This window comes from Leptonotus elevatus, chromosome 11 (genome assembly GCF_054856555.1).
Source record: "Leptonotus elevatus isolate MCC_2025b chromosome 11, RoL_Lele_1.0, whole genome shotgun sequence".
In the NCBI taxonomy this organism is placed as follows: Eukaryota; Metazoa; Chordata; class Actinopteri; order Syngnathiformes; family Syngnathidae; genus Leptonotus; species Leptonotus elevatus.
Window position 1 is genome coordinate 2461690 of NC_141249.1, and position 26801 is coordinate 2488490.

Consider the following 26801-nt stretch of genomic DNA (forward strand, 5'->3'; position numbering starts at 1 on the left):
CAAATTAAATACAAAACTTTGATTTGCACATTTCAGAGGCCTTTTCTTCTTTCACTCTTTTGGTTTTCCTGTTCAGCCCTTTTATCTTCTTTCTCCGTGAGCCTTCTCCAACTCCATTTTCTCAGGTGTGTCAGTCACAATTCTTGTTTTTGCTTTCTTTTTCTTTTTAAATAACTTCTGGAGACACATAACCCAAGTGAACAGAGCAACCAGATTTGTCACTTGGTGAGTGCTCGGGAGGGAAAGCCTGAGCCTATTTTTTTTTTCCTTTTTATCTCCTTTCCAAACTGACATATGGTCTTCTGCTCTTTTGAGGAGTTGAAACCCTGTCTGTCTTCCTTTTGTATCTGGTGGCATAATACATTTTGGTAAAAAATTAAGAATGGTACATACTTTTAGTGATCAAATGTAAGAATACAGTTTATAACAATAAAATGCAATAAATATAGAGTAAACAATTGTAATTTAGGGGAAGTGGCACAAATTACCCCAAGCCCACCATTTTGGGAGAAAAAAAAGCATCCCCCAGCTGTATTGAGGCAGCATCATGCTAACCATATAGTCTCGTGATGTAGCTTACTAAAGCACTAAAACATGTGTGAACTGTTTTCAAAGTTGTCTATAATTGTTCAAACACAGCCATAAAAAAAACTTAATTATAGAAATTTTTACTTTGGAGGGCAAATACATGTTTTTTGAACTTATATATGCTTACCTCTCAAGCCATGTGTCTCCCTTTTTTTTTTTTACCGGATGAGCAAAGTGGATGTCTCTTCAAAAATATGTGGTCACAACTTCTATGGTTTTCTAAATAACAGGGGTGGAACTACTTGCCCCTTGGCACAATTTACCCCACTCTCCCCTATATAACGATATGACAGCTATACAACTAGCTAGTGACAAACAACTGCTAGACTGATTAACTACATGGCAACAAGTAGACAACTGCACGGCAACCATCACACTACACAAACACATAGCAGCAACTCCGAGAATGACTTCATAGCAAACGACACTACACACTGTACTTTATGGCTTTTCCCTTCAGGGGTCGCCACAGCGAATCAGTTGCCTCCATCTAACCCTGTCCTATGCATCCTCTGCTCTCACACCAACTACCGTCATGTCCTCTTTAACTACATCCATAAACCTCCTCTTTGGTTTTCCTCTAGACCTCCTGCCTGGCATTCGGAAACCCAGCATCCTCCCTCCTGCCATTATACTCACTATCTCTCCTCTGGACATGTCCAAACCATCTCAGTCTGGCCTCTCTGACTTTAAGCCTATAACATGTGCTGTCCCTCTGATGTACTCATTCCTAATTATATCCATCCTGGTCACTCCCAAAGAGAACCTCAGCATCTTCATCTTTGCTCGTAGATGAGTGGTAACTTCTTTGAGGGTGAGGTGTGTGGTCGTGGTGTGTAGGCCTACTAAGTTTGGGAATGATTTGTCTTTAAGTGTGATTGTGTGTGTGAATGGTTGTTTGTCTATGTATGTCCTGTGATTGGCTGCCTGAAGACAGCTCCCCACGACTTTTGTGAGGAACAAGCGTTTCGGAAAATGAATGGATGGGAAGAGACAGCCACCTACTGGCTAGGGAGCACACAGACATGGAAAAAGTACTGTCTGGGACCGTGGCGTACCTCAAATACTTTCAAATACCGTACCCAAGGTCGTTTCTAGCTTCATGGTGGCCCCTAGTTTGCCAAACTACAATGCATATATTCCTAACCCTTTAGACGGTCTTCTAAGATACAATCGATTACACTTTATGATAGGGCTGGGAATTTCCTCAATCAATTCAATTTCGATTCACAAGAGTTCAGTTTGATTTGATTCACTTCCATTCAATCGATATTGATTTATTATGGAACATCATGAAATGATAAAAACTCCACAAACATAAAATTTTAAATAAAATATTGCGGATAAAGTAACTGATTAAATGATTGTTTATTAATGAAATAACACCGTACGTGTTATCACGTTAGTGTTACACAAACATTGACGTCAGCAAGGAAATGAATATAAATTAAAATGATTCTGAATTGTCTTAAAGTGCAATAAGTCAGGTCTTTCATAAGTGTAAGAAACTACATTTAAATTCATATGTACAGCGAATTTCAAGAAAACCCTAAGATTAAAAAAAAGGCCTTTAAAATTAATTTTAAAAAAAATGAATTAATGGGGAAATCAATTCGATATTGATTATTCAATATTGATTATTAAATTTTTTAAACTTGGCCCTATTTTATGAGCAAAACAGACTACAGTTCAAATTAAACATCTTAAGTTGACAGTCCTCTTTACTTCAATAAATAAAACAGCTTTTGTGTGTTTTGGCAAATGGCAAAGGTTATCAAGCAAATAGACCATGAGTGAAATTACAGTAATTGCAGAATATTAAAATTCATCTGTTTTTATATTAAAAATTGTGATGTACAGTTATCTCGTACCCAATTACAAATTTGTCACTTTTAAGCATTTTCTACAATAATTTACATATTATTTTAGTTGAACTATAGGTGCTAATTCAGGTTTTAGTGATTTAAAAAATAATAGACCAGTGTTAACCCAAGCTGTGGAATAGTGGATAATAGAATGTGGGCGGACCCCAGAGAAAACCCACAGGTACGTGGAGAACAAGTAAACTCCATGGAGCAGGGGTGTCAAACGTACAATCAGTTCAATCCGAAAAGCAAGATAATCTTGTAAAGCAGTGGTGTCCTCGGTGCTTGAGGGCCGGAGTCCTGCAGGTTTTGGATGTTTCTCTTCTCCAACACAGCTCGGCATAAGCCTGATAACGATCCTGTTGGAGGCTCCAACGCACCTGTTCCAATGAACAGGATCCATCTTGGAACAGGGAAACATCCAAAACCTGCAGGACTCCGGCCCTCGAGGACCGAGTTTAGACACCACTGTTGTAAAGTAAAAAAAAAAGGGGGGGAAAAAGAAGTAATGTCGGACCAAACATCTCAATTCATAATTTCATAAGCAATCAGCTGAGCAATGCAACTTGTACACGGAATTGACCTGGATGTCATTATTTTACACACAATCTAAAGTTACGGTTTGTTGATGAATAAATAATAATAATTAAAAGACCAACATAAATCAAATATAAACATGCTGAATACTACACACTACTGGTACCATACATGGATTAACATCCTATAACTTCATCAACTGCGTCACACAATGCATTCTGGGAACAAGGTGCAAAACAGGTAGATATAACACGCCCGGAACTCATACGTGCAAAGTGTTGCCGTGTTCTATTTGCATTTGTGTTATTTTTTGGAACAATATATTTACAGTTGAGCCCTGCTATTGCTAATTAATTTTCATCCATGTAGTCCCTGAGCTAATATGAGTTTGATACCCCCTGCCATGGAGACAGGCCGGAGCCCAAATTTGAACCCATAAACCTCAGAACTTTGAGGTGGAGGTGCACAATAAACAAAATCAAGAGGGTAACTAATATAAATAATCAGGTTGCAAATGTTTGCACACCCTCTCAACTGATGCTAAATGTGGACCTGTGAGTTGTGACCATCTAAAACACCTAATTAATCCCAAATTACGTTCAGCTGTTCAGTAAGCTTTTTCTAACTGACATTTGCCAGAAGGACTTGTGTTAACAATTATAAATAGTTCCAAAGATAAGTAACTCCTTCCACCTTGACCAAGGCCCCAATCTCCAAAGAATTATGCTGCCACTGCCATCTTTTGGTAATATATATTCCATTGACACCAAACAAACATTTTGGAATTATGATTTAAAAATAAAACAAAAACTATATGAGGGTTCAACAATATGTTAAATGTCTTATGATATCTTCTAATACTTTGTAGGAAAATTGTAATATATTAGTTTGTGTACGTGTAAGTATGCATCCAAAGCAAAGAGGAGATGCGTGTCAGGTAGAAGTCTTTTCTTTTCTTTCTTTCAACACAAATGTCCAATGGAGTAGAAGACAATCATTTTCTACTCGATTGTTAGTGTAACACTCTGTTTTCTTTTTCTTTCTTTTTTCCATACAAGAGATGTGTAAGTATACACAGTATCTGGATCAAGAAAGCTCAGCAAAAGAAAAAGAAAATTGAATGTACACATCAGGAAATCAGGGTTAAAAACATACCCATAACACTTTAAAATTCTTTCTTGTGCATCAAACTGATGAACATATGAAAAACACCCATGACATAAAAATAAAACATCCATTGCACAAGGGAGACAAATACAGCATGAACGGTACAAATGGTTGCCGCTCAAAAAGCAGTACATGGCGCACGGCTGAGGTTTCACAGTAAACTAACAACAAACTAGGCTAGGCTAAGAGATTACAGCTACATGGCGCATTAAAAGATGCGCATAAGCATCTTGTTAGCTGACGGCTAGTGACTAACCAGATCATATCTTAGCAATATGTGGTGAAGTTCACGAATCCATTAGTAAAATTGAAATGAAACAGCCATCTAAAAAATGGAAGAAAGGAAAGAAACTCACTAACATACTTCAGAAAATGTGTTTGATGTCTTAGCTGTTAAAATGCAAAGACTTAGTATGTTAGCATGCTAGCTTGTTGAGAGTGTATTAAAAAAAAAGTTAGCAGTCCAGGCGGGAAGACACAAACAAGCTAACATGAGTAAAGCTAGTTTGTGTGTGAACCGCCAGTTTCAATGAGCAGCATTTGTTTTATCAATTCAGTCAAGATAATTATCATCTTGCTAGTGTTGCGAGCGTTAGTACATTAGCTTAGCTACACAACTTCAAACAAACCAGCAAATGGTCATCGTGTGTACTGTAAACCTGAAAACGGCAGGAAGTGACCCCTTTCTCATTTGAAAAGCGATGGAAGAGGCGCCCACATAGAAACTCAAAAGGTGACCAGTCTTTAAAGACTTCACATTAGCAGGAACTTTTGCTTTGGGGAAATAAAAATGAAGCATTTATCTTGTTGTACAGTTGTCATCTTTCCTTATAGTCCTGGATGGATATAAATATTGACCATTTCTGTGAGGGGGGGAGTGCTTGGCTGTTCGGCGGCTGATTAATAAACATACAACTCTTTAATATGGTGAGGTTACTATCCTAAATCTTATGAATGATACGAGCAACACAAAAACTGGGGTATTTTGTAGATATAACAATAAATGTGAAGCCACATTTTTATGTAACTATATTAGCAGTGCCGACATAACAAGGCACCACAGTACAAATCTAAAGTCCATGAGTAACCCACGCTGAATGTAGCATAACGCTAAATTAAGAGCCGCTCGCCGCAGAGCGCTCCATCATGCGTGGGACTCACCTGTAGCTGTAATTAGCATCTTGACATGCGTCAAGAGTCCATCATAAACAGAGAGAATCCAATCACTTTTCAAAATAAAATATATTTAAGCCTCAGCTAATCAATTAACCGGAAATACTGTGAGTTTAAAAAAACAAATCTTTCACATGCAAAGAAATTATAAATAACACAAATGAAAGTCCAAAGTGGCCCATGGCCCGGGACCGGTCCGCGGCCGGTAGTTGGGGACCATTGTTCTAGTAGTCTCCACCTGGCACCATAATCACAGCATTCCAACACACGTTTCCATTTTTTTTCCAAGTTATTTTTGATCTGTGAGGGAGCACAATGTAAACCTTCCCGTCATCAAGAATAAACAAGCACGCCAGGTTTCATATAGTGGAAATGAATGACTAAAAAAGTTAGCAGTGTGTGTTCGGTCACGTCCATTCAGTCGCTGCTTCAAGTACTAAACAACAAAAAAGTTATTGAGTGGTTCCATATTTCCAGTTTGTACAGACATCCTGTTCTGCCTAGCGACAATATCATCAGCTGTAGTTTAAGACATCAAACAAGATTGTCAGCTGTAGTTTAAAACAACTCTAAATCATAAACTTAAAATATTGTGTTTTAAAAAATAACAAAAACAATTCCCTAATGAAGTCATAAAAATTATATTATGTAATAAGGAGCTAATACTGCTTTAGCGCTACTCAGTTTTGTCTGTTAGTGGAAATCCATCCATTTGGATCCTAACCCAGCTGAGTTTGGCACCAACCAATCACAGGGCACAATTTGGACCAACAATCATGCCAATGGGGAATTTAGAGTCTTCAATGAAGCAGACCAACAACAGGGCAAAAACCAAGAGCTTATTTAATATTTTTCCCCTGGGGGTGTGTGATGTAGTTTGAGACTTTTTTTTTGTGACGGCCATATAAATAAATTTGACTTGACTTAATGTTGCTAACCGCTAACTCTCCAAAATGTCCTTCATTGTTGTGCAGTTGCATCAAGATGGGACCCTCGGGAATTAATCCAGTCTCGTCTGACATTGAGCCTATTCCAGCTGACATTGGGACAGGACTAACGACCATTCACACTCACATTACCACTGATGGGTAATTTAGAGTCTTCAATTAATCTAACATGCATGTTTTTTGGATGTCGGCGGACGCCATGCCGAGGAAGAGCAAATTGGAAGTCTAAGCCCAAAATTATGCTGGCCCTCATTAGAAATAATACATCCAAATGTACCACGCTGGAAATAGAAACCAAAAAGGAAGAACGACAGGGTAAAAACCGCAAGCTAACGTCGCCAACATCCGGAATGTCCGTCCTCCATTTTGTTGTCCAGAAGTGGCACGTTTGGACAACAACAGAAAAAAAATTAGTGGAGGTTTGCCAGTTTGTCCTTCATCACAGTGAATCATTAATGATGAGGATGATGAAGAGCATCTAATCCCATTCACGCTCCCTTATGAGACAAAGTTGCCTTGGCTCAACGCAAGACTCAGAGGTGGGTTGCGTTTTTTGTTCATCCTGGAGGTGTCAATCATGTGTGTGTGTGTGTGTTAAGAGGATATTCAAGAGTCATCTTGGTGGTGAGTGGGAGACTGGTCACGCGTTGGACATCTCGGCCTTGCTGAGGGCGATGGCGAGCTCCAGGTCTTCCTGTTCTTGCTGCCGGAGACGCTTCAGGCGCTCCCGCTCGGCCCGCTCGCTCTCCCGCTTGGCCCACTCCAGCTGCTGGGCCTCGTTGTTAAACTGACACACACACACGCACACACGACCGCATGTTTAATGCAAGCTTGTGCCAATATGTTAGAGTGTAACGCGACGCCGTTCGGCATTCACACAGCTTTTCCCCCGCTTCATGTTGTGTGGAGAGTTGGAATCATTTAGCCACATTTGGCCAGAGGTGGGGACTGATAAGACTGTCCGTCAGTCCATCACCGACAGACGTCCGTTTTGCTGACGAAGGACAAATGATGAGAAACAAAAGAAAAATGGTGGACTATGCACTGAAAATAGTGTGTTTTTATCCGTCAGTGTTATCATCACTAACCCCGGGCCGGGTCAAGTAGGTTTTGCTGAAAACTGTTGGAAACACGTGCTGCGTGTCTCGCGTGTTTGAAGTGTTAATTTTATCAGCCATTTTTAAATTTAGTGTCAGTTTTAGTCCAGTTTCAATCACGCTTGTTAGTTTTTAACATAGTCAACCTCATCCCGTTTTTATTTAGTCCATTTTTAGTCAAGAAAACAATTTTATTCATTTAGTTTTAGTGAACAAAAACTGTCAACGTTTTAGTCAGGACAATCATTTCACCCCTGCATATTTTTTGTCAGCAGATAATGTTGAACATTTCGGATCTAAAACTATTTCACATAAGATTTTCTCATCTTTTTGATGGAAAAACAACTTGACACACAATGACAGTATATCAATAAGTAGCTACTATTGCTTCATGCTACTAGCTAGTAAGTTAACCAGCATTAGTTAGTGGTCAGATGAACATTGTTGTTGGAACGTTATAGTTGGATTAATGCTACGTTATAACTATAATTAGCTTTTTTGACAGATTAGCAGAGACACAATTTTACAAAATCCTATAATTTTCATCTCGTCTTTGTTCATGAACAAAAATGTCCATAGATTTTAGTTCAGTTTTGATTAAGTGAAGTACTGTACATTTTCTTCTCGTCATCATTAGTTGACGGAAATGCATACAGATTTAGTCCCAGTTATTGTTTATTACTGAGTGTTTTAGTTTAGTCTAGTTTTAGTCCGGTGAAAAAAGTGTGTTTAGTTTTCGTTGGCGAAATTAAGACTACTGCATTGAATACATATGTGTGAGATTCTCTGCTGAGACTCAAGGGACAGAGAGAGATTGATTGTCTTGTGATGGACTTTATTTTGGGTTTCTACTACTGGCTTAGAAGTCACACGCAGTAAATTATGTTTAATTTTGTCAAAGAAATGACTAAATATACGTGTATGCTTATGTGTGTTGTCACACCAGTTTATGCTGAATATGAAATGTTATATTGTGTTTGGTTATTCTACTACTGAATGCAGTGATGGTATAATGATGCATTTGCTTATTTGATTACTGAAGAATAGCAGAGGTGGGCATTCCGTTGAGAGTGTCTGACAGTCTGTCACTGATGGACACCTGTTTTATTGACGCCTGACTGACTGACGGAATACCCACCTCTGTCTGTCAGTCCTAAAATAGTGTAAACGAAAGCGACAACGGATGTGTTGCTAAAATAACATGGCAATTATTGTTTTTAAAGCTTGATAAAAAAGTCAAACTTACCTTGACTTTGTCAGGTCCTGAACAAGGGTGAGAGAACACACATTAGAAATATATCAACTCAATGCATCAAATTGTAGCTATCGGGTGGAAACCCCTTATGTCCAAATGTGATCAATTTCACATTTTTTCCACAAATCAGTATAGTATACTGTCCCAATGTGGTCTGTTACTTTTGAAAGTTGAAAGTTTAAAAGGTTGAAAGTTTTAAGACAATGAGTGAAAATATATTGATTAGATAGATTTGACTAAGCTTGTTTTGTTTAAAATGGATTGCAGAAGGAAGTGGTCAGCCACTAAGGTGTGCATGCAGATTCATTTAACCAGCTTAATCAGCTCAATATTTTATCATGGCTGTAAGACCTTTGAAAAAGTGTTTGGGTGAATGATAGATAGTATTTTGTCTAGTCGGTGGGTTGGCATGAGTGCAGACTTTGTCGAACAGTAGATTGCTGGTACTGTTACGTGTCCTACCATTTAATAAATTAGCAATGTAGCCCATTAAACCAGCAATTGAACATGATTTTGTGTTGAATATGTTTTTGCACAACAATTTACGTATAACTCAAGAAAAATGGCTTTTGTCAGGCTTTTAATTATTTTTATTTTTTTATCCTGAAAAGTAATCATTTTTGAAATATGAGGGTTTCCCCTGAGAGCGACGATGTTCTGTAGCTCTATAGTTAGTCTAAAGAATTTCCTGGATTCACATAACAAATAAAAGGATCCAAAATGAAGGTTGCAAGAGCCAAGGGAGTCTTACTTGGTGCCGAGGACGGTGGGGCGAAAGGGTCCTTGCCACTGAAGGGATCCCCCAAGCTTTTTTTACTCTGAAAGGGGTCCACGGTGTCCCGGCCGAATGGCTGGAAGGGGTCGCACGGCTTGGGGGGGTCCGTTGGGCCGGAAACATTCACTGGCGTCGTCTTACCTGCAGACACAGAGTGGTCACCGTTCGGTTACACATCTGCTCACTACTCGCAAATTCTCAGAAATTGATGGGATTCAGATTAGGACCTCGTTGGGCAATCGAAAACATTCAACTTTTTGCATCACAACTCTTCTTTGTATGATGCACGCTTATGTTGAGTAGAGGCAAAGCGTGGAACATCTGCTTGAAAGCGGAAGGAGCAGAAGACTAACAACGAAAACCCTCAAAAACCAGCGTGACCGCTCTCAACGGTTTCCTGGTTGAGGAGCTGGTTTGGTTTGTGGCCACATCAGCACACTGGTGTTGTTGTTGACAACAGATCATGTGATAATTAACATTATCTGATGCAAACTGCAACATTTCTACTTGAAAGGCATTTTTAACTCTTTGACCGGCAAAAACGTTTAATAACGTTTAGTAAAATCCAAATGAGCGCCGCCAAAGACGTTAAGACGTTCACTATGTTTTTTTTGTTTTAAACGTGTGGAGGAAAGCAGGTCGAGTTAGTATAATGACTATTTTTGGGCACTAGATGGCAGCGATGACTCTCTTTGGACAAGATCGGGTAGGCGTCAGTAGAAGACGTGAGGCGGAGCGAGAGTGTTGAGGGGAGAATGGCTGAGGAAGCGAAAATGGCGACCTGTTGCAAGCAGCTCCCGCTTGAGCATTTTTTTCAAAGACGAAAAGCATCGACCAATGCTAAAGAGCACATTGATGATGATGATGGTGACTCTGAGGTTGACGCCGAAGTTTGAACTGTTAACGCCGAAGTTGGAAGCGTTGACGCGGCGGCTTCGATCACGTCGTAAAGCCTCACCGGCTAGCGATGCTAATGGCGTTAAACGAGCACTTCTGCACAGGCGGACGTTCAATCGGACGATGAAGAGTACCCCGAGTCCAATGCATATTCATCGGAGGAGTGAGTACAGTCTAATCACGGAGAAGACACTGGTTCTGGACTACGATGCCACCATGAATGGAGTGGATAAGATGGATCAGAACATCTCTTACCACCCGGTATAGGAACTGAAGGACATGAGGAAGCCAGACGTAACACCAGGTCACCGTATCATGATCCTGAGAGAAAACTTGATGACAACATGGCCAAACACACACTGCAGTATATACCTGCTACTCCCCGGAAAAAAAGGCCGGCAAGAAAGTGCACGCGAAGGGGCAGTGAAACTAATCTGTGGTGCAAATCCTGCTGCGTCCCCTTGCACGCAGGGGAGTTTTACACAATATACCTCACAAAAAGAAAAACTGTGTAGTTGAAACATCCACACAATTGTAAATAGTACCACAGTTGCACACATTTGTAAATAGTTTGCCAAATTGTTTTGTCAAATTGTTACACTGTTGAATGTAAATAAACGTATTTTGCTATCAAAAAACACTTTTTCATTGTTGGTGGTAGTGTTTTACAGAAGTAAAGCACTGTTTAGATGTTTGTGGCATCATTCATGGAAAAAAAAGGTGTCAAATTCACTAGAGTGCATGAAATAATATTGTTTCACAAAAAGCTTGATTTCTCCGTATTTTGGTCCAAAACAGAGCATTTGGGTGAAACTAACCTATTAAAATATGTTAATTACTGAAGAACGGAATAAGGTAGAAACAAACTTTTTTTTTCTGATGAAAGATGAGAGTTCAATCTTTCATTTGGTAGTATCTGTGTTTCCATAGTCCAAACACAAAATTGTCTGTGGACCTTGAAAAGATCAGTCAAAATGCTTAAATTAGCTGGCACCCACACATCCTCTTTTCTGAAAATGCTTGGCAGTCAAAGAGTTAAAAACAATTGTATTCAAAGCATAATCAGTTGCACCCGAGAATTAAAGAATGACACGTATTGTATATTTCATTAATGGGGCTGGTTATTGCCAATAATCTCACGATTAGGGATGCAAAATCCCGGGAATTTTCAAAGTTGGAAACTTTCATTGCGAATTAAGGGAAATTTATAATAATGAATGGGAATTTATGGGAATTAAAAAAAATAAAATGTAATGTTGGCCTTCAACAGTGAACTTAAATATATAGTTGGGAAAAATATATTGCCCCATATATATAGTGAGGATAAACGATTCGGAAAATGGATGGATGGATGTGTGTTTGTGTGTTGCATCTTGGCTAAAACAACCATATCTAAAGGATCATTGTGGAGTTGTTCAGTTTTACTCGCGACTGCCACCTTTGGCCTAAAGCGTAACTGCAGTCTCTGTGTTATGCTCGTGCATTGCGCCACTCAACCCCTCCCCCACCCAAGAAACGGTAATGCGTTAGCCCCGAGCACTCCACACTGAAGAGAAGATACAAGCTGATATAGGCACAGTTGGAGTAAAATAGTCAGGGCACTTTGTAGTCATTTGGGCATTGGTGGAGCATGCATGATGTAGAAAAAGCTTTAAAATAACCTTCTTGAACGGCAATGCACATACACTCCTCAATCGCATGCACAGTGCACACAGCACCGCTTAAGCCTGTATCTCTAGCAAGGTTTACATGGAGCCATGTAGTCCAATTAGAATGAATCCAAATCACCAAACGGAATGAAATGAAAGGCCCGAATCAGAATTTTTCGGAATTTCATTCTGACTCACGGGGGTGGAATATTCCTTTTGCCAATCCAAATGAGCATCATGTAAACAGGTAGCCAGGCTGCGTCCAGTCTGCGTCCAGTCTGCACATGCTCTTATCTTGATGTAAATGCGCCACGACGTCATCGTTTATGCACTTTAAAATGGCAGCGTCTTACCAAGAGCTTGTCTGTGATGGGATAACAACTACTGTGCTAAATAGATGAATGAACTCCGTCTTGATAAATCACATAATGTTTACATATCACACAACTGATCTGATTAATGTAGTGGAGCATGTAGACAGCAGATCAGAATAGATCACGTCATACAGTACGTACCAGTAAACGGCTGACCAGAAATCTTCTGTTGCAATGACTTCAATCAGAATGAAAAAAAAAAGAAGTCTCCATGTAAATGCAAGTAGCAAATATTGTTTTTTTCAGCAGGGTTCCTATAAAAGGTTGCAAACAGTAATGTTCAATGAAAAACAGTTTGCCACAAGTAAAAACTATTTGGGAACATCTTTGCATCATTTTGTAGCCCTTTGCAACCTTTATCGAACCTTAACGTGTGTGCACATAGCGGGTGTTCAGTTCAGTTCGTTCAACGTTCGGCAGACACTCACAAAATGTTTTAAAGGAATACTTGACACATCGAGCCATTTTCAAAAATAAGAAGATAATATTTTGCTGATAGCAAGTTTGTCAGTTTGCGGACCAAATCCAGAAAACAGTTGAGCCGTGATTGGTTGTTACCTATTTCCTCAACAACAACCTCACGATACAACACGTATCACGATACAGGGGTCACGATACGATACGTATCGCGATACATATGTATCCTAATACATGTTCTTTAAGGCGATACATGTCCCAATATTTTACATTAATTTACTTGCATTTTTAGTATAACGGTCATATGTAACTTTATACCTAAATGATATGTCCATTATGCTGGATGGCAATTTTTTTTTTGTTAGCAGCTCTTCTGGTTTACCACCAAGCGGCATGCCTGGTCTAAATGTGCACGCACTGCAGAGCAAGGAGCAGCTTTCACAGACACACCGGGAAAATTTATGAATAGGCATGAGCCAATAAGGGTAAAAATATCAAAGTATTAAAATTACAGCTCTATAATTTGCTTATTTAAAATATTTGGGGAAATAATAGCATTTTCCCCATGTAATACATTCTAGTATGTTTTTAAACAAGATGTAGAAAAATTGGTAAGTAAATAAACGTTTATTCTTCCTTTGTTTTAATTTTTCTTAGCAAGACACAGTATCCAATCACTGATGGGCTATTTTTAAAACAGACTTCACGTACATTTTTTTTTTTAATAAGTAGGCTACAATGCAAACTAAACACCCAAGTCACTCATGTCCCTTTCGTCTGCTCCCCCACTCAGCTTCGCTCATGCGACATGTGGACTAATTGAAGGCAATTCACATCAAAGACTGCTTGTTAACTACAATGCAAGTTGCTCCTCAATCATGTTGCTACGTGCTAATGAGGGAAACAAGTGTTAATATTAATGTCTCTTTTGTGCTGCTATTGGCTAGCTTACTATAACATGTGTGGCGTGCTTGGGTGGTGTGTGTGTCTGCACAGATAAAAACTACCTCATAGAGTAGGTCATGGATGTAAGATTGTTTTTCAGCAAACAAAAGCTCCATTTTGAAGTATTTGTATTAAAAGACCAGATGTAAAAAGGCAGACACAAACAGTGCTAAAGCAGAACCTCACAAAACGTTTGGGTCTGCCCGGTTGGACCAGCATCTTACCCCGCCATCGAAGCCAACACACCACCAGTTGGTGATCAGTTGACAGCTCCGCCCCTCTCTTAACCCGAGTGTCCAACACATACGGCCGCAAATCCAATGACATGACTACAAAGTCGATCATCGAACTGCGACCTAGGGTGTCCTGGTGCCAAGTGCACATACCCTTGTGTTTGAACATGGTGCTCGTTATGGTCAGTACGTGGTGAGCACAGAAGTCCAATAACAAAACACAGCTCGGGTTTTGATCGGTGGGGCCGTTCCTCCCAATCACGCCCCTCCAGGTCTCACTGTCATTACCCACATGAGCGTTGAAGTCTCCCAGCAGAACAAGGGAGTCCCCAGGGTGAGCGCTCTCCAGCACACCCTCCAAGGACTCCAGAAAGGGTGAGTACTTTGAGCTGCTGTTCGGTGCATAAGCACAGACAACAGTCAGGACCCGTCCCCCCACCCGAAGGCGGAGGGAGGCTACCCTCTCATTCACCGGGGTAAACCCCAACGTACAGGCGCCTAGCCGGGGAACAATGAGTATGCCCACACCTGCTCTGCGCCTCTCACCGTGGGCAACTCCAGAGTGGAAGAGAGTCCAGCCCCTCTCGAGAGGATTGGTACCAGAACCCAAGCCGTGTGTGGAGGCGAGTCCGACTATATCTAGTCGGAACTTCTCAGCCTCGCACACCAGCTCGGGCTCCTTCCCTGCCAGAGAGGTGACATTCCATGTCCAGAGAGCTAGCTTCAGTAGCCGTGGGTCGGACCGCCAAGGCCCCCGCCTTTGGCTGCCACTCAACTTACTGCGCACCCGACCCCTTTGGCCCCTCCCACCGGTGGTAAGCCCATGGGAAGGGGGACCCACGTTGCCTTTTCGGGCTGTGCCCGGTCGGGCCCCATGGGTATAGGCCCGGCCACCAGACGCTTGCCTTCGAGCCCCACCTCCACGCCTGGCTCCAGAGGGGGGCCCCGGTGACCCACGTCCGGGCAAGGGAAACGAAGATCCAAAGTTTGTGTTCATCATTGGGGTCTTTTGAGCCATGCTTTGTCTGGTCCCTCAACTAGCACCTGTTTGCCATGGGTGACCCTACCAGGGGCATGAAGCCCCAGACAACATAGCTCCTAGGCTCATTGGGACACGCAAACCCCTCCACCACGATAAGGTGATGACTCACGGAGGGGTGCTGTAAAAACAGCTGATGGGAAATAAGAAGAAATGCTTTGAAGACTACCATCACCAGACTGCTGCGTGGTCGCCGGGTGTCAAACTCATTTTTGACACAGGCCACATTCAATTGGAGTTATGATTTTCCTCAAACCATATAGCTGTCAAATGGCTTCATCTATTTTATTACATAGAAAACAAGTCATTTTGAACTCACGAGCTAATGTAAAAAGCTTGTTCAACTATTCAGTTCTTTTTAAAAAGCATTCACGAGCTAATGTAAAAAGCTTGTTACAACTATTCAGTTAAAAAGCATTTGGGAACAAAATAACGTATGCAGTTTTACTAGATTTTGACAAAAAAACATGAAGTAAATGCAAATAAGGCATAATCAGGCCATCACGGTTACAGCTCCTGAATGATGTGCAATATGAAACTACTTCTACCGGAGTCATATCGTGGGAAATGTGAGCGCCACTCGGCTCTTCAAAGTGTTAAAAACCACACAACCGGTCACACTGCATGTGAAGTTCCAGTCGGGCCACTGGTTCACAAACATGCACACATATACACACGCGCGCACGCACGCACACACACGCGCGCATGCACGCACAAACATGCGCGCACGCACGCAAAACTGTGCGTCTGGCAATCAGTTTTTTCCTCTTAAAGAAACCAACCACACATACACATACAAGAAACCACAGTCATGCACTCCACCCTGTTTTGCAAATGAGCTGCTATACCAGCAGCAATTCATTTGCATGTTTTTTTGTTTTTGGTTTAGTTTTTTAACACAAATTGAAGCAGTTCAACTGGCCCACATGAAAGGTTAGGCGACCCAAAACATCAGCCTCATACACTTGATGCTCCTGTGAGTGAGTGTGCATGTATGTTACAAACACACAGTAACAGAAAACAATGTTTGTGCTTTGGAACTATTAACACATATTCACAGGTGAGATGAAGTGCAATGACAGTTACTGTGACATTTCAATTTTAATCTTAGGATGACCACCGTACAACTTTTATCGTCATTATTTTTCACGGTTGGGGAATCCAGGTCCAGAGAGAACAAACCCTGAAACTGTTTGACTTTAGCCACAGGTGCTTCTGTGAACTCGTTTACCTGCCAGTTAAGTAGAAGCACCTGTGGCTAAAGCCAATCTGTGGCAGGGTTTTTACTTTCTGGACCTGGATTCCACAAGCCTGTTCTTTTTGTATGAGCTGGAATAGGCCCAAGCACTCCCGCAACCCTTATGAGAAAAAGCGGTTCAGATAAAGGATGAAGGGTGGATTCATTTTTTTCATCATCCTTTTTTTGTTTTTTGAAGCGCATACAAGCAAGTCCCAATTTGGAGTTGCAGCACCTTCAGTGTAGTACAATGCTTCTCAAGGTAAAGTTTTTTTTCTTGCCGTACTAGAATAAAGTGTAATTTCACATCCACTACAGTAGGCGGCAGTGGTGCTATCATTGTCAGAGAGTGCGGAATCTATATTGCACTCTGCTTTTAGCAGATGATGTGGTGCTTTTGGCTTCTTCAAGCCGTAATCTCCAACACCCACTGGAGTGGTTCACAGCCGTGTGTGAAGCAGTTGGGATGAAAATCAGCAGCATCTGCTGTGATGCGGACTCTGTCGGTCTGTTGGGGTGAAGAACAAGCCAAGCCGAAAGCCGAAGCTCTCGATTTAACGGTTTATCTAAGATCCTACCCTCACCTATAGTCACGAGCTGTGTGTCCTTACTGCAAGAACAAGATTCCGGATACAAGCGGCAGAAATGAGTTTCCTCTGGGTTGTCCGGGCTCTCCCTTAGAGATAGTGTGAGAAGCTTGGTTATCCGGGAGGGACTCAGAGTCGAGCCGCTGCTCCTCTGTATTGAGAGTAACCAGTTGAGGTGACTTGGGCATCTGGTTCGGATCCCACCTGGACACCTCCCTGGAGAGCTGTTTTGGGCATGTCCCACCATTAGGAGGCCCCAGGAACAACCCAGAACACGCTGGAGAGACTATGTCTCTCAGCTGGCCTGGGAACGCCATGGGATCCTGCCGGAGGAGCTGGACGAAGTGACTGGGGAGACGGACGTCTGGGCTTCCCTGCTAAAACTGCTGTCCCCGCGACACAACTCCGGATAAGCGGCAGAAAATGGATGGATGGGTGGATGGATATATGTATACAGTGTTCCCTCACTTTTTTGGAGATGTTTATGGAATCTTTTAAAAACTGAATTCTTCCCTATACCATGAAAGGAGCTCTGATTACACTTCTTCCAAAAGCAGGAAAAGCAAATGATAAGTGTGAAAATATGCGTCCAATCAGCCTCTTGAATTTGGACTTGAAGATATTGTCTAAAATACTGGCAGGCCGAGTTGTTTCCCAAACTCATTATGGAAGATCAGAATGAATTTATGACCGGACGGCAGGGTTTTCATGTTAAAGGGGTCCTGAATGTTTTATATGACCAGAAGGGGGTGCCAGATACAGCTCTGTTAACCTTGGATGCCGAAAAGGCTTTTGACAGGGTGAAGTGGTCCTATTTGTTTGGTGTGTTGGGTCGTTTTGGCTTCGAAAAAAGATTCTGTAAATGGGTGAAATTATTGTATAACGATCCGAGTGTCGAAGTAATAACTAATAATATTATTTCAAGGCCAATTGAGATCAAGAGGTGTTGTAGACAGGGGTGCCCTTTATCACCACTTTTATTTTTAATAGCAATAGAACTCTTATCCATTGCAATTAGGGGACATGGATCGATTTGGGGTATTAAGGTGGGTAAAAATGAACACAGAATAGCTTTGTACACAGATGATGTTATTCTCTTCCTTAAAAATTTGAATACCTCAATCCCAAGTCTTAGATGTTATAATTAATTAATTTGGAAATATTAATATAAAGACAGATTGGTCCCACCTGAATGTGTGAGTCACTTTAAATCAGCGAATAAATGTGCTTGTTTGGGAATTTAATTTGTTCCTATGTTGGAAGATATTGTAGCCATAAATGATACCCCAGTAATAACAGCCATATCCAAATCTCTTGATAGATGGTCAGCTCTGCCCATTTCCTTGATGGGCAGAGTCAACATTTTAAAAATGTATGTGCTCCCCAAACTTTTATATTTATTTCAGAATATCCACCTGCCACCTCCAAATGACTTTTTTTCCCAAGCTAAAATCAATGTTCATTAATATTTTTATGGAAAAATAGACAGTCCAGGCTCTCTCCTGTATTTACCTTTTGACAGGGGTGGGATACAATGTCCCAACATGTTGTGGTACTACTGGGCGGCTTAACGGTAATTGAGATCTTTGATGTTTTATTACACAGAGAACAAAATGCAGATGAGGAAGAATTCTGAGTTATGCTTTTTGAAAGATCCGATGCCTTCTTATATGTACTCTGACGTGCCTAAAAAGCTTACAAACAAATGTGAGTAATCCTATTGTAAAAAATATGATAGTTGTATGGCTAATTAGGATTACTGGAGGAAGGTTGGGGACCGCGGTATAGAGCAGTGCTGCGGTCCCCTGTCCGGGTGGGGTGGGCGCGGCTGCCCTCTCCGCTCCGCTGTCCGGCCCCTCTTCGGCGCCGGTGCCTGGGTGCGGGGGGTCCCCGGGGGCTGGGGGGCTGTCTTTGTTGGGGGGGGGGTTGCGGGGTGCTGGGGGTGGGGGGTGTCTGGGGGCTTGGGGACCTGGGGCGGCTGGGGCTGGGTTGGGGTGGATGGCGGGGGTGGATGGGGGGCGGGGAGGTCGTTTGGGGTGGGGGGCGCTCCTGCTCCTGGGTTTGCTCTCCGGCCGGTGGCCCTGGCGGGGCCCGGGGGTCGTCCTTTGGCGCTGCCGCGGCCTGGGGGGCCCTGAGGTGTTGCGCTTGCTCTGTCCTGGCGGGGGTCGACGGCTCCCCACTTTGGTGGAGATTTTCATGCATGCCAGATCCACCACACCAGCATCTATCGAAACTCAGACACAATCTGCTTCCTCCTCAGGTCATTGAATCGGTGGAGGCTGGTGTCTGTGGATCTCACTCTGCTTCGTCTGTCCTTCATTCCTTTCCTCAGTCTCTCCTTCGGTCTCTTGAGGTCTTTTTTTTTTTTTTGATTTGTTGGAATTTAGATGTTTCTGGGGTTGGGGAAGAATTCTGGTGGGTGGCCCGGTGGGTGGTGTATGGTCGGTGCTGGATTTCACTTTCCTTTGTTTTCTTTGGTCCCCTCGGGTCTCCTGACGGCGGTGTTCGGTTTAGGTGAACGGTATGGGATTTTTTCTAATAGGTTTTTGGTGAGCTAACAAATACACGCACGCACATACACATTCTCACCCACATACAAAAAAATAAAAATAAATATATATATATATATATATATATATATATATATATATATATATATATATATATGTATATGTGTATATATATATATATATGTGTGTGTATATATATTAAAAAAAAGAAAGAAAAAAAAAAGAGCAATGATGATGACATTACCGAATGAACAATACTGAGCTCTTATAAGAAAAAAAATTAAAATAAAATAAAAAATAAAAATACCCTTTTGGAAGAGGCATTATTAAAAAAAATAAAAATTATAACATGCTAGCCAAATCCTCTACAGAAAGTTCGCAATGTAAGCTTAATGCATGGAGGAATGATTTGGGAGAGGAACTTACAGTGGAACAATGGCAGTCAATTTGTGTAAAAGTCCAAAAACAGACAGCCAATACACGGCTCAAACTATTGCAATATAATTGGATAATGAGAGTGTATATAACTCCTGAAAAACGTAATAGGTTTGACCCGAATACACCTGATACATGTATTAGATGTGGTGAGGATAAGGGAACATTGTTCCACTGTATATGGAGCTGTCCCAGATTACAGGAATTCTGGAGGGAAGTCAGAACATTGATTTAAACAATTTTGCATGTGAATATGGGACGAGCCCAATTTTTTTCTGCTCGGCCTAAGCATAGACTAAATAAATACCAGTGAATGTTTGTGGATATAAGTTTACTACAGGCAAAGAGAGTTAAAGCCTTATCATGGAGGTCATATGGAAAACCAATAATTGTAAAGTGGTTTAGGGAATCTTTTCTGTACTTGCCTTTGGAGAAAATTACCTACACTTTGAGAGGTCAACAGGATATCTTTCAAGGAGTTTGGGGACGTTTTCTGGACTATGTAGGACACAATGACATTTCGCACCTATTAGATGAACCTGGGACAGAATGACACCCTTGGTTGGATGAAGATATTGGACTGAAAGGACATGTGGGAGCTCTTGCAAGACACGTTAAAAATAGTTTTTTTGTTGTTGAATTTTTTTTATTTTAATTTTTGCAATTTAAATTTTTTAATAAATATATTATAAAAAAAAAAGGTTTACTAATTGTTTGGATGGATAATTAATTGTATTGATGTCTAAAGGAAAAGTATTATTGCTAAACGTACTTCCGGTTTCTACAGACGTACTTCTTGTTTGTGAGTGAAACAACATGTCTGCCTTCACGGAGCAGTATGGAAACGCTATCCACTGCTATTCACGTTGATTTTTTAAGCAGGAATGCTGTAGGTTTTGTTTTCTTATACTTCCTGCATATAAGTGTGAATATTAATGCTTATTTTTGTCGAAATGTTATAAATAATTTGATACCCTCTCGTTTGCAATGGCGCTACAGCATGGGTGTCAAACTCATATTAGCTGGGGCTACATTGAGGAAAATACATTACCAAGTGGGCCGGACCGGTAAACTCATGGCATATAACTTCAAAACAATTGCCGTCAGTTATACACAGATTTTCGCTATTTGCAGGCCAGCCCTAAATAGCGGGACTCAACTGAAAATATATTGTTCCAAAAATTAACACAAATGCAAATGGAACGCGGCAACACTTTTCACGTATGAGTTCCAGGCGTGTTTTGCATACTGTTCTGAGAATGCATTGTGTGGTGCAGTTGATGAAGTTATAGGACGTTATTCCATGTCATATGTGTTTGTGTTGCCAGTAGTTGAATGTGTGCCGCATGTTTGTTTGATTTATGTTGGTCTATTTTTATTTTTTTCAACAAACCGTAACTTTAGGTTGTGTGTAAAATAATGACATCCAGGTAAATTCCGTTGACCGTCACAGGCAGGCCTAAATCAAAATGCCAGGGCTTAATTTTTGTGTCAGTCCAGCCCTGGATTGGTCTCACTGCCTCACGCCATGTCAGACAAATTTGATTTATATTGTTATTTATGTACATACTTGCCTTATTTTTATCGGTCTACAACTAAGTAAAAAATTTATTTTTCTTCAGCAAGTTTCATTATTTTGGTAACACATGCTGTATGTAAAAATTAAACCAATCATTTTAATCTAGAATCATCTAGATTAGCTCCAGAAGTGAAGTGAGATTAATCTAGATTAATAAAAAATTTAAACTATGCCCAACACTAATATATAGTCTCGCGTTTCATGAAAGCATGAGAGTGAGAAAGGCACAAGGCATATTTTAGAGTGTTTTTTTTTTAATACGTTTGAATGTGTTTGAAACATATCCCTCGCGATAAACAGGGTTGGATTGTATGAAATTTTAAATGTAGCGTCTTTAATATTCCACTCACCACTGGGGGGTTTGGGCCTCGGTGGAACTCCCTTTTTCGGGGGCAGGGCAGGAGTGTCACTCTTCCTGCTGAACGGATCATCCACAAATGCCGCCTGGCCAGAAGGAAGTGTTTCATTAGTTGTAGCCATGCTATCGTAAGCACCTTGGGAAAGTGTTGACGTTCACTACCTTCTGATAGTCCGGCAGCCAGCTGGCACGGCCTTCAAAGGGGTCTCTGGGCTTGGCCATGTGGCTGAAATCGGCAAAACCCGCGGAGCTGCTGTTACTGCTGCTGCTGAACGAACTGCTGCCAAACGGATCCAAAGCGCCAAACAAATCTGAAAGAGATGGACGGACGTCAGTCACGACAACAGCCATAATCTCTCTAGAATGCTTCATCTTGGATGGAAGATTTCCTACCTACTCCTTTGGATTTGAGGTTGCCAGAGAACGGGTCACCACTCGTGAAATGACTCACTTGCTGCAGAAGAACACTTTTGTTTAATAGGCTTTTATTTGAAAAATGTCTAAATTTCACAGAGTGTGAGACACCCAACTAGTACCATAAAAATCATGATATTGGGCTTTCGGGTGAAATTTCAGGATTGACCTAAAATGATTTAAGTTTCCCAGAGTTATTAGTGGGTTGCAACAGAGATGGAGAGAGTGGAAAAGTCACACAAAGGTATAGAAATAGAAAATAAATTGTATGCATCAAACAGCTGTTGCGAATATTGCCGTTCAGTTCCTTGTTGGACAGTTGGAAGCACATTCAAAAGTTTATAGAAGGTCAAATTCACTTCACCTGGAACGCTTACCGTACATTTTAGGTCCATCTAGAAAGCGCAAACTTTTACTATAACACTACTTTTGATTTTTTGCAAGTTTGAGTGTGCAACCAATGACTGCATGGATTAAAGCAAAAATGTCTTTTAATTTGACTGAAAACTCTTTATCCTTAAAATGACTGGGGTCACTAAACCAAAATTTTGCAGTGCAGTGGGGCGTTCACTGATTCTTTTTAAATAATATTGTACATGACAAGTATAATTAAAGTAAACAGTGAGTGTCAATAAGAAGGGGGAATGCCATGCCATTTAAAAAAAAAAAAGTCAAATGAAAATGGATGAACAAGGTGAGAAGTATACAACCCTCCTGGGGTCCGGGCGCAATATTTAAATGCATCAAATTGATGCATTTTTAGACCAAAAAAAAGAAGAAAAAATAGCAAAATTAAAAGACAGTATCATTGTCTAATAAAGTATTTGTAGCAAATATACATGGTCTTCTTATGCTACAAGTATATAAGAAATGTTTGGGAGGGTTGCTTTTAAAATGTATTCTGATACAGTTTCTAGTTACCTGTAATGTAATCCAAATACTGTAAATTTAAGTAATGCAACTTGATTAATATTCTTTTTAGGGATTCCATTTAGGGATTAGCCTAATTCCAAATAAGGTAAAAAAAATAATAATAATTAATATAACTCCAATATACATTTGTATACAGTGGACCCCAACTATTTGATCGCAAATAGTGGAAATCGGTGCATAATTGAGACCCATTTAAATACATATTTTTATACTGTATATATTTTTACATTGTATAGAAAGACAGATGGACGACAATGGATTGCGGATAGATTAATTGATTCATTGATTGATTGAAGGCCATTGTTTAGTTGCATGAGGTAACCTCGCCTCCAGAAAACTAGATAGACAAGACATTGACATGGACAGATAGATTATTCATCCCATGTGGGAAAGTAGATTTGCTTGCTCCCTAAAGTTGTTGGTATAACTTCTGAAATGCATTATTTGCAGCGGTAGATTCACACAAACATACGCACGCATGCAAGAATTATGAAACTACAATGACGAAAGTTCGTGACACTAAGCGCAACCCCCTCCCGCCAAAAAAACACACACGTCTATCCCAGTGACAAATTTAGCTTGTTGGTGTGGGTGGTTTGTGACGGGAGAGTTACGTTAGTATAGAAGCGGCTACTATCTATAGCTTCACTATGCAAAGCAGCCCCACGATACACACAATTATTTTCTCATCGGACCTCCGCGATTCATGTCGGTAACATATTTTGGTTTCTAAACGGCACATTTTGCCGAAATATGTGATTTTCATGCCTGTAGATGTTTACCAATGCGGCACCTGATTGCTGCTGCTGCTATTCGAGTTAGCTAAAACGTAAACCGACAAGTTGCAACCCCTGACCTTTCCCACTTGTCATGAAGATTAATTTAACATTTCCTGCAGCACAGACAAAATAAAAGTGCACAGCAGTTTCTACAGTACGTAAATCCATCGGTGGTACGGAAAACTTTAATCTATGTGATTGACACCTCATATGTCACACCTTCTACCTCTTATTGCTTGTTTTTCCCTCATAAGCAGTGCACAAGATGTGGCTAGATACCACTTGTCACATCATAATGACTGTCATAACGTGGAAAAAAGTGATTTTTTATTATTTTTTTCAAACTTCCCCATTAAGCAGCTGAGTATGCCCTGCTATCAGAAGCTAAATCTGCCAACACTATTACTATCTTGAGCTTTGACTGTATGGAGACAAAATAAACGCGTCAAGAGTTGGAACGTAACTGTCGTTTTATTTTGCACACAGATAATTTATTCATCATTCATCAACACCTTTATATAAGTATAAGTAGACATAAAAGAGAAAGCAAACATGAACGAGCAGGGTTCTTCCCGCCTTCAAAATTTTAACTGCAGTTACAGCGTTGCGCCACTATGGAGGCACTATATGAACAGCAGTGCACCGGAAAGACCTGAAGCAACTACCGAAGAAGAAAAAGATCACGGAGCAACTTCGCTGGAGGGCTTCGGATCCCGGAGCGTGAGGATGACAAGCCGTTGACTCGGAGACGCGGCCAAATTAATGAGACTGATGATGTGTTCCATTTGAGCTCTCCATTCAGAATGAATGAGCGCTAGCGGTGAGCTTGGCGTACAGGTAGCAAAATCATGATCACAATATTTCATCCTTGGTGGTCCATATGGAATTGTAAATATGGTTCAATGTTGTTGTAAAATGCAAAATGTTTGTAGTCTGTACATATTGTGTATTTGTGTCTTGATGCTGGCCGTCTGCCAGGCGCCTGATTGTTTTGCTGGTTTGAACCCGGAAATAGATTTTTCATCTATATGTGAAAGCTTCTTTATCATGCAACGGAAATTCATATTTTGAATCGCGGCAAAAAAAAAGTAGCCGAGACTTGCCACTTGTGTAGTGTTATGGCAGAAATGTTCAGTCCTACCATTTTTGCCGAAAATGCTTAAAAAAGGTGCACCCAAAGTAAATTTGAAGCTGTTCTTGAACCATTTGGAGTATCAGCATAGTTTAGTTTAATGGAAGTTTGAATACAAAAAAAAGGACACATTTTTTGTTTGTCTAATTCTTTTTCACAAAATCTGCCTTGAAAATGAATATAGAACGGTGGGTAGTACTGGAAAAAACTACAGGATAAAAACTTGAGGTCTTCCTTAATTCCAGTTCAACTTAATTCCAGCTTGACAATAATATTACAGAAAATGAGCATTTTACTCAGGTTTTTCTAAAACGGGTCTAGGCCGAACAAAAGTGTGCTGTTTGGAAGACCCTTGAAAGCCCAGGTCAAGCCTGATAAAAATAAATTTTAATTTGTGACTTGAATTCTAGCATTAGTTGAGAGACTGTACCCACATTTAGACATAATTTTGACATGAAATCAACGCAAACGCATCAAAGAGATATGTCCCTTTATGACGCACGTGCTATGACGTTAGCGCAGCTGCCTTTCGGAAAAGAAAAAAACCGCAAACACCTCCATGTATTCAGAATCTCATTGGCTTTTCAAAATGTCAATCACCATGAAGCTTCGCTGTGACTGGTTCATGCATCGTACGAGGGAGGCCCTTTTGCGCACATTGTCATTGGCCATGGCAGACAAAGGAAGACGGGGAGTGGACCACAGGTGGTGTCTATCACTCTCCCCGTGACCGTGTAGACTCCTTTCGTCTCTTGTAAAATAGTTGCAGAGGCCTAGCCATGAGTACTAACTCAAACGACCATAAGAATGGGTGAATATTGTGCGTATTTGGCAGGTTGCAGCAACCAATAGTGTGGCTTTATGACATTGGAGGGTTTACGCGTAGGGTGTTTGTGTTCAAAAAGGCAACCAGCACCGATGTTTTGAGGATCTCATTGGCTTTTCAATACGTCCATCACCAAGAAGCTCAAGCGACGATGAAGTTTGGAAGGAGGACCTTTTGACACAGTCAAAAGTCGGCCATTGGGTTGTGTGGATCTTCTGACCGATAAAACATCTTTCTATTGGACCAAGCAAGGTGCAACCTTGCAGCAGCCAATCACATAGCTTTATGGATTAAAGTGTCAGTGTAAAAGAAAAATTTTACCGGAATACTTTGACTGGACCCAGTTCGATGTTTAAGGACCAGTTGGCCATCTCGAAAATGTAGGAGACCAGAAATGGTGAGTTGCACCTTTTTTTTTTGCATCTACTGTTGTCTGACTTAAATGCTCACTCAGCCTGCAGATATGTTTGTATCTTAAAATGTTTAAATCTCCAGAAGCTCAGCTTTCAAATGATGTATAAACCCTTCGGGCAAGTACGCTGCTGGTGACATGCATCGGCCGGCTTTGTTTTTGTGTGTGTGTTTTTTTTTTCAAGATGGCCGCTGGGCTTCCAGTGGGCCCGCGGAATGTTAAGGGGTTATTTTCATGAATGAATGCTTTAACATGATAATAGTCATATTCTTATTAAAACTCTAAACATACTAAAGTATGTTGCCTGTAAAATAAAGTGAGTCAGTGGAATTTACAGAATACATGCATGTCATGGCGCATTGATTAGGGATGTTCGATACCACTTTTTTTTTTACGACCGATACAATACTCAGCATTTGAGCAGTCACCGATACTGATATCAAATACCCATACCACTCAGTGTTTTGCACACCATGTTAACACTTTGGTCACCAAAGTAAACTGGCCACCACCCAAGAAGTTTTCAAGAAAATGTATCAAAAATATATTTAAAAAAAAAGAAGCCACGACCGGATATACCGCATGTAACGTTAGGTCACCATCACTTTGTGGATCTTGAGGCCTGAAGAGACGTAGTAACA

At 40.8% G+C, this 26801-nt stretch overlaps 1 protein-coding gene across 5 annotated transcripts in view; it reads right to left on the bottom strand.

The window, feature by feature from the left end:
* Positions 1–2978: 2978 nt before the first annotated feature.
* Positions 2979–26801, bottom strand: part of eps15l1a (epidermal growth factor receptor pathway substrate 15-like 1a) — a 61135-nt gene continuing 37312 nt past the window's right edge. For all 5 annotated transcript variants that reach the window (XM_086088410.1, XM_086088407.1, XM_086088408.1 and 2 more), the window contains 6 exons: positions 22058–22118; positions 21827–21975; positions 21657–21750; positions 9381–9545; positions 8621–8637; positions 2979–7064 (listed from right to left, as the gene is read on the bottom strand). In XM_086088410.1, the coding sequence (XP_085944536.1) occupies positions 6918–7064; positions 8621–8637; positions 9381–9545; positions 21657–21750; positions 21827–21975; positions 22058–22118 (633 nt within the window). In that variant the 3' untranslated portion in view covers positions 2979–6917. The remainder of the gene's footprint in view (positions 7065–8620; positions 8638–9380; positions 9546–21656; positions 21751–21826; positions 21976–22057; positions 22119–26801) is intronic.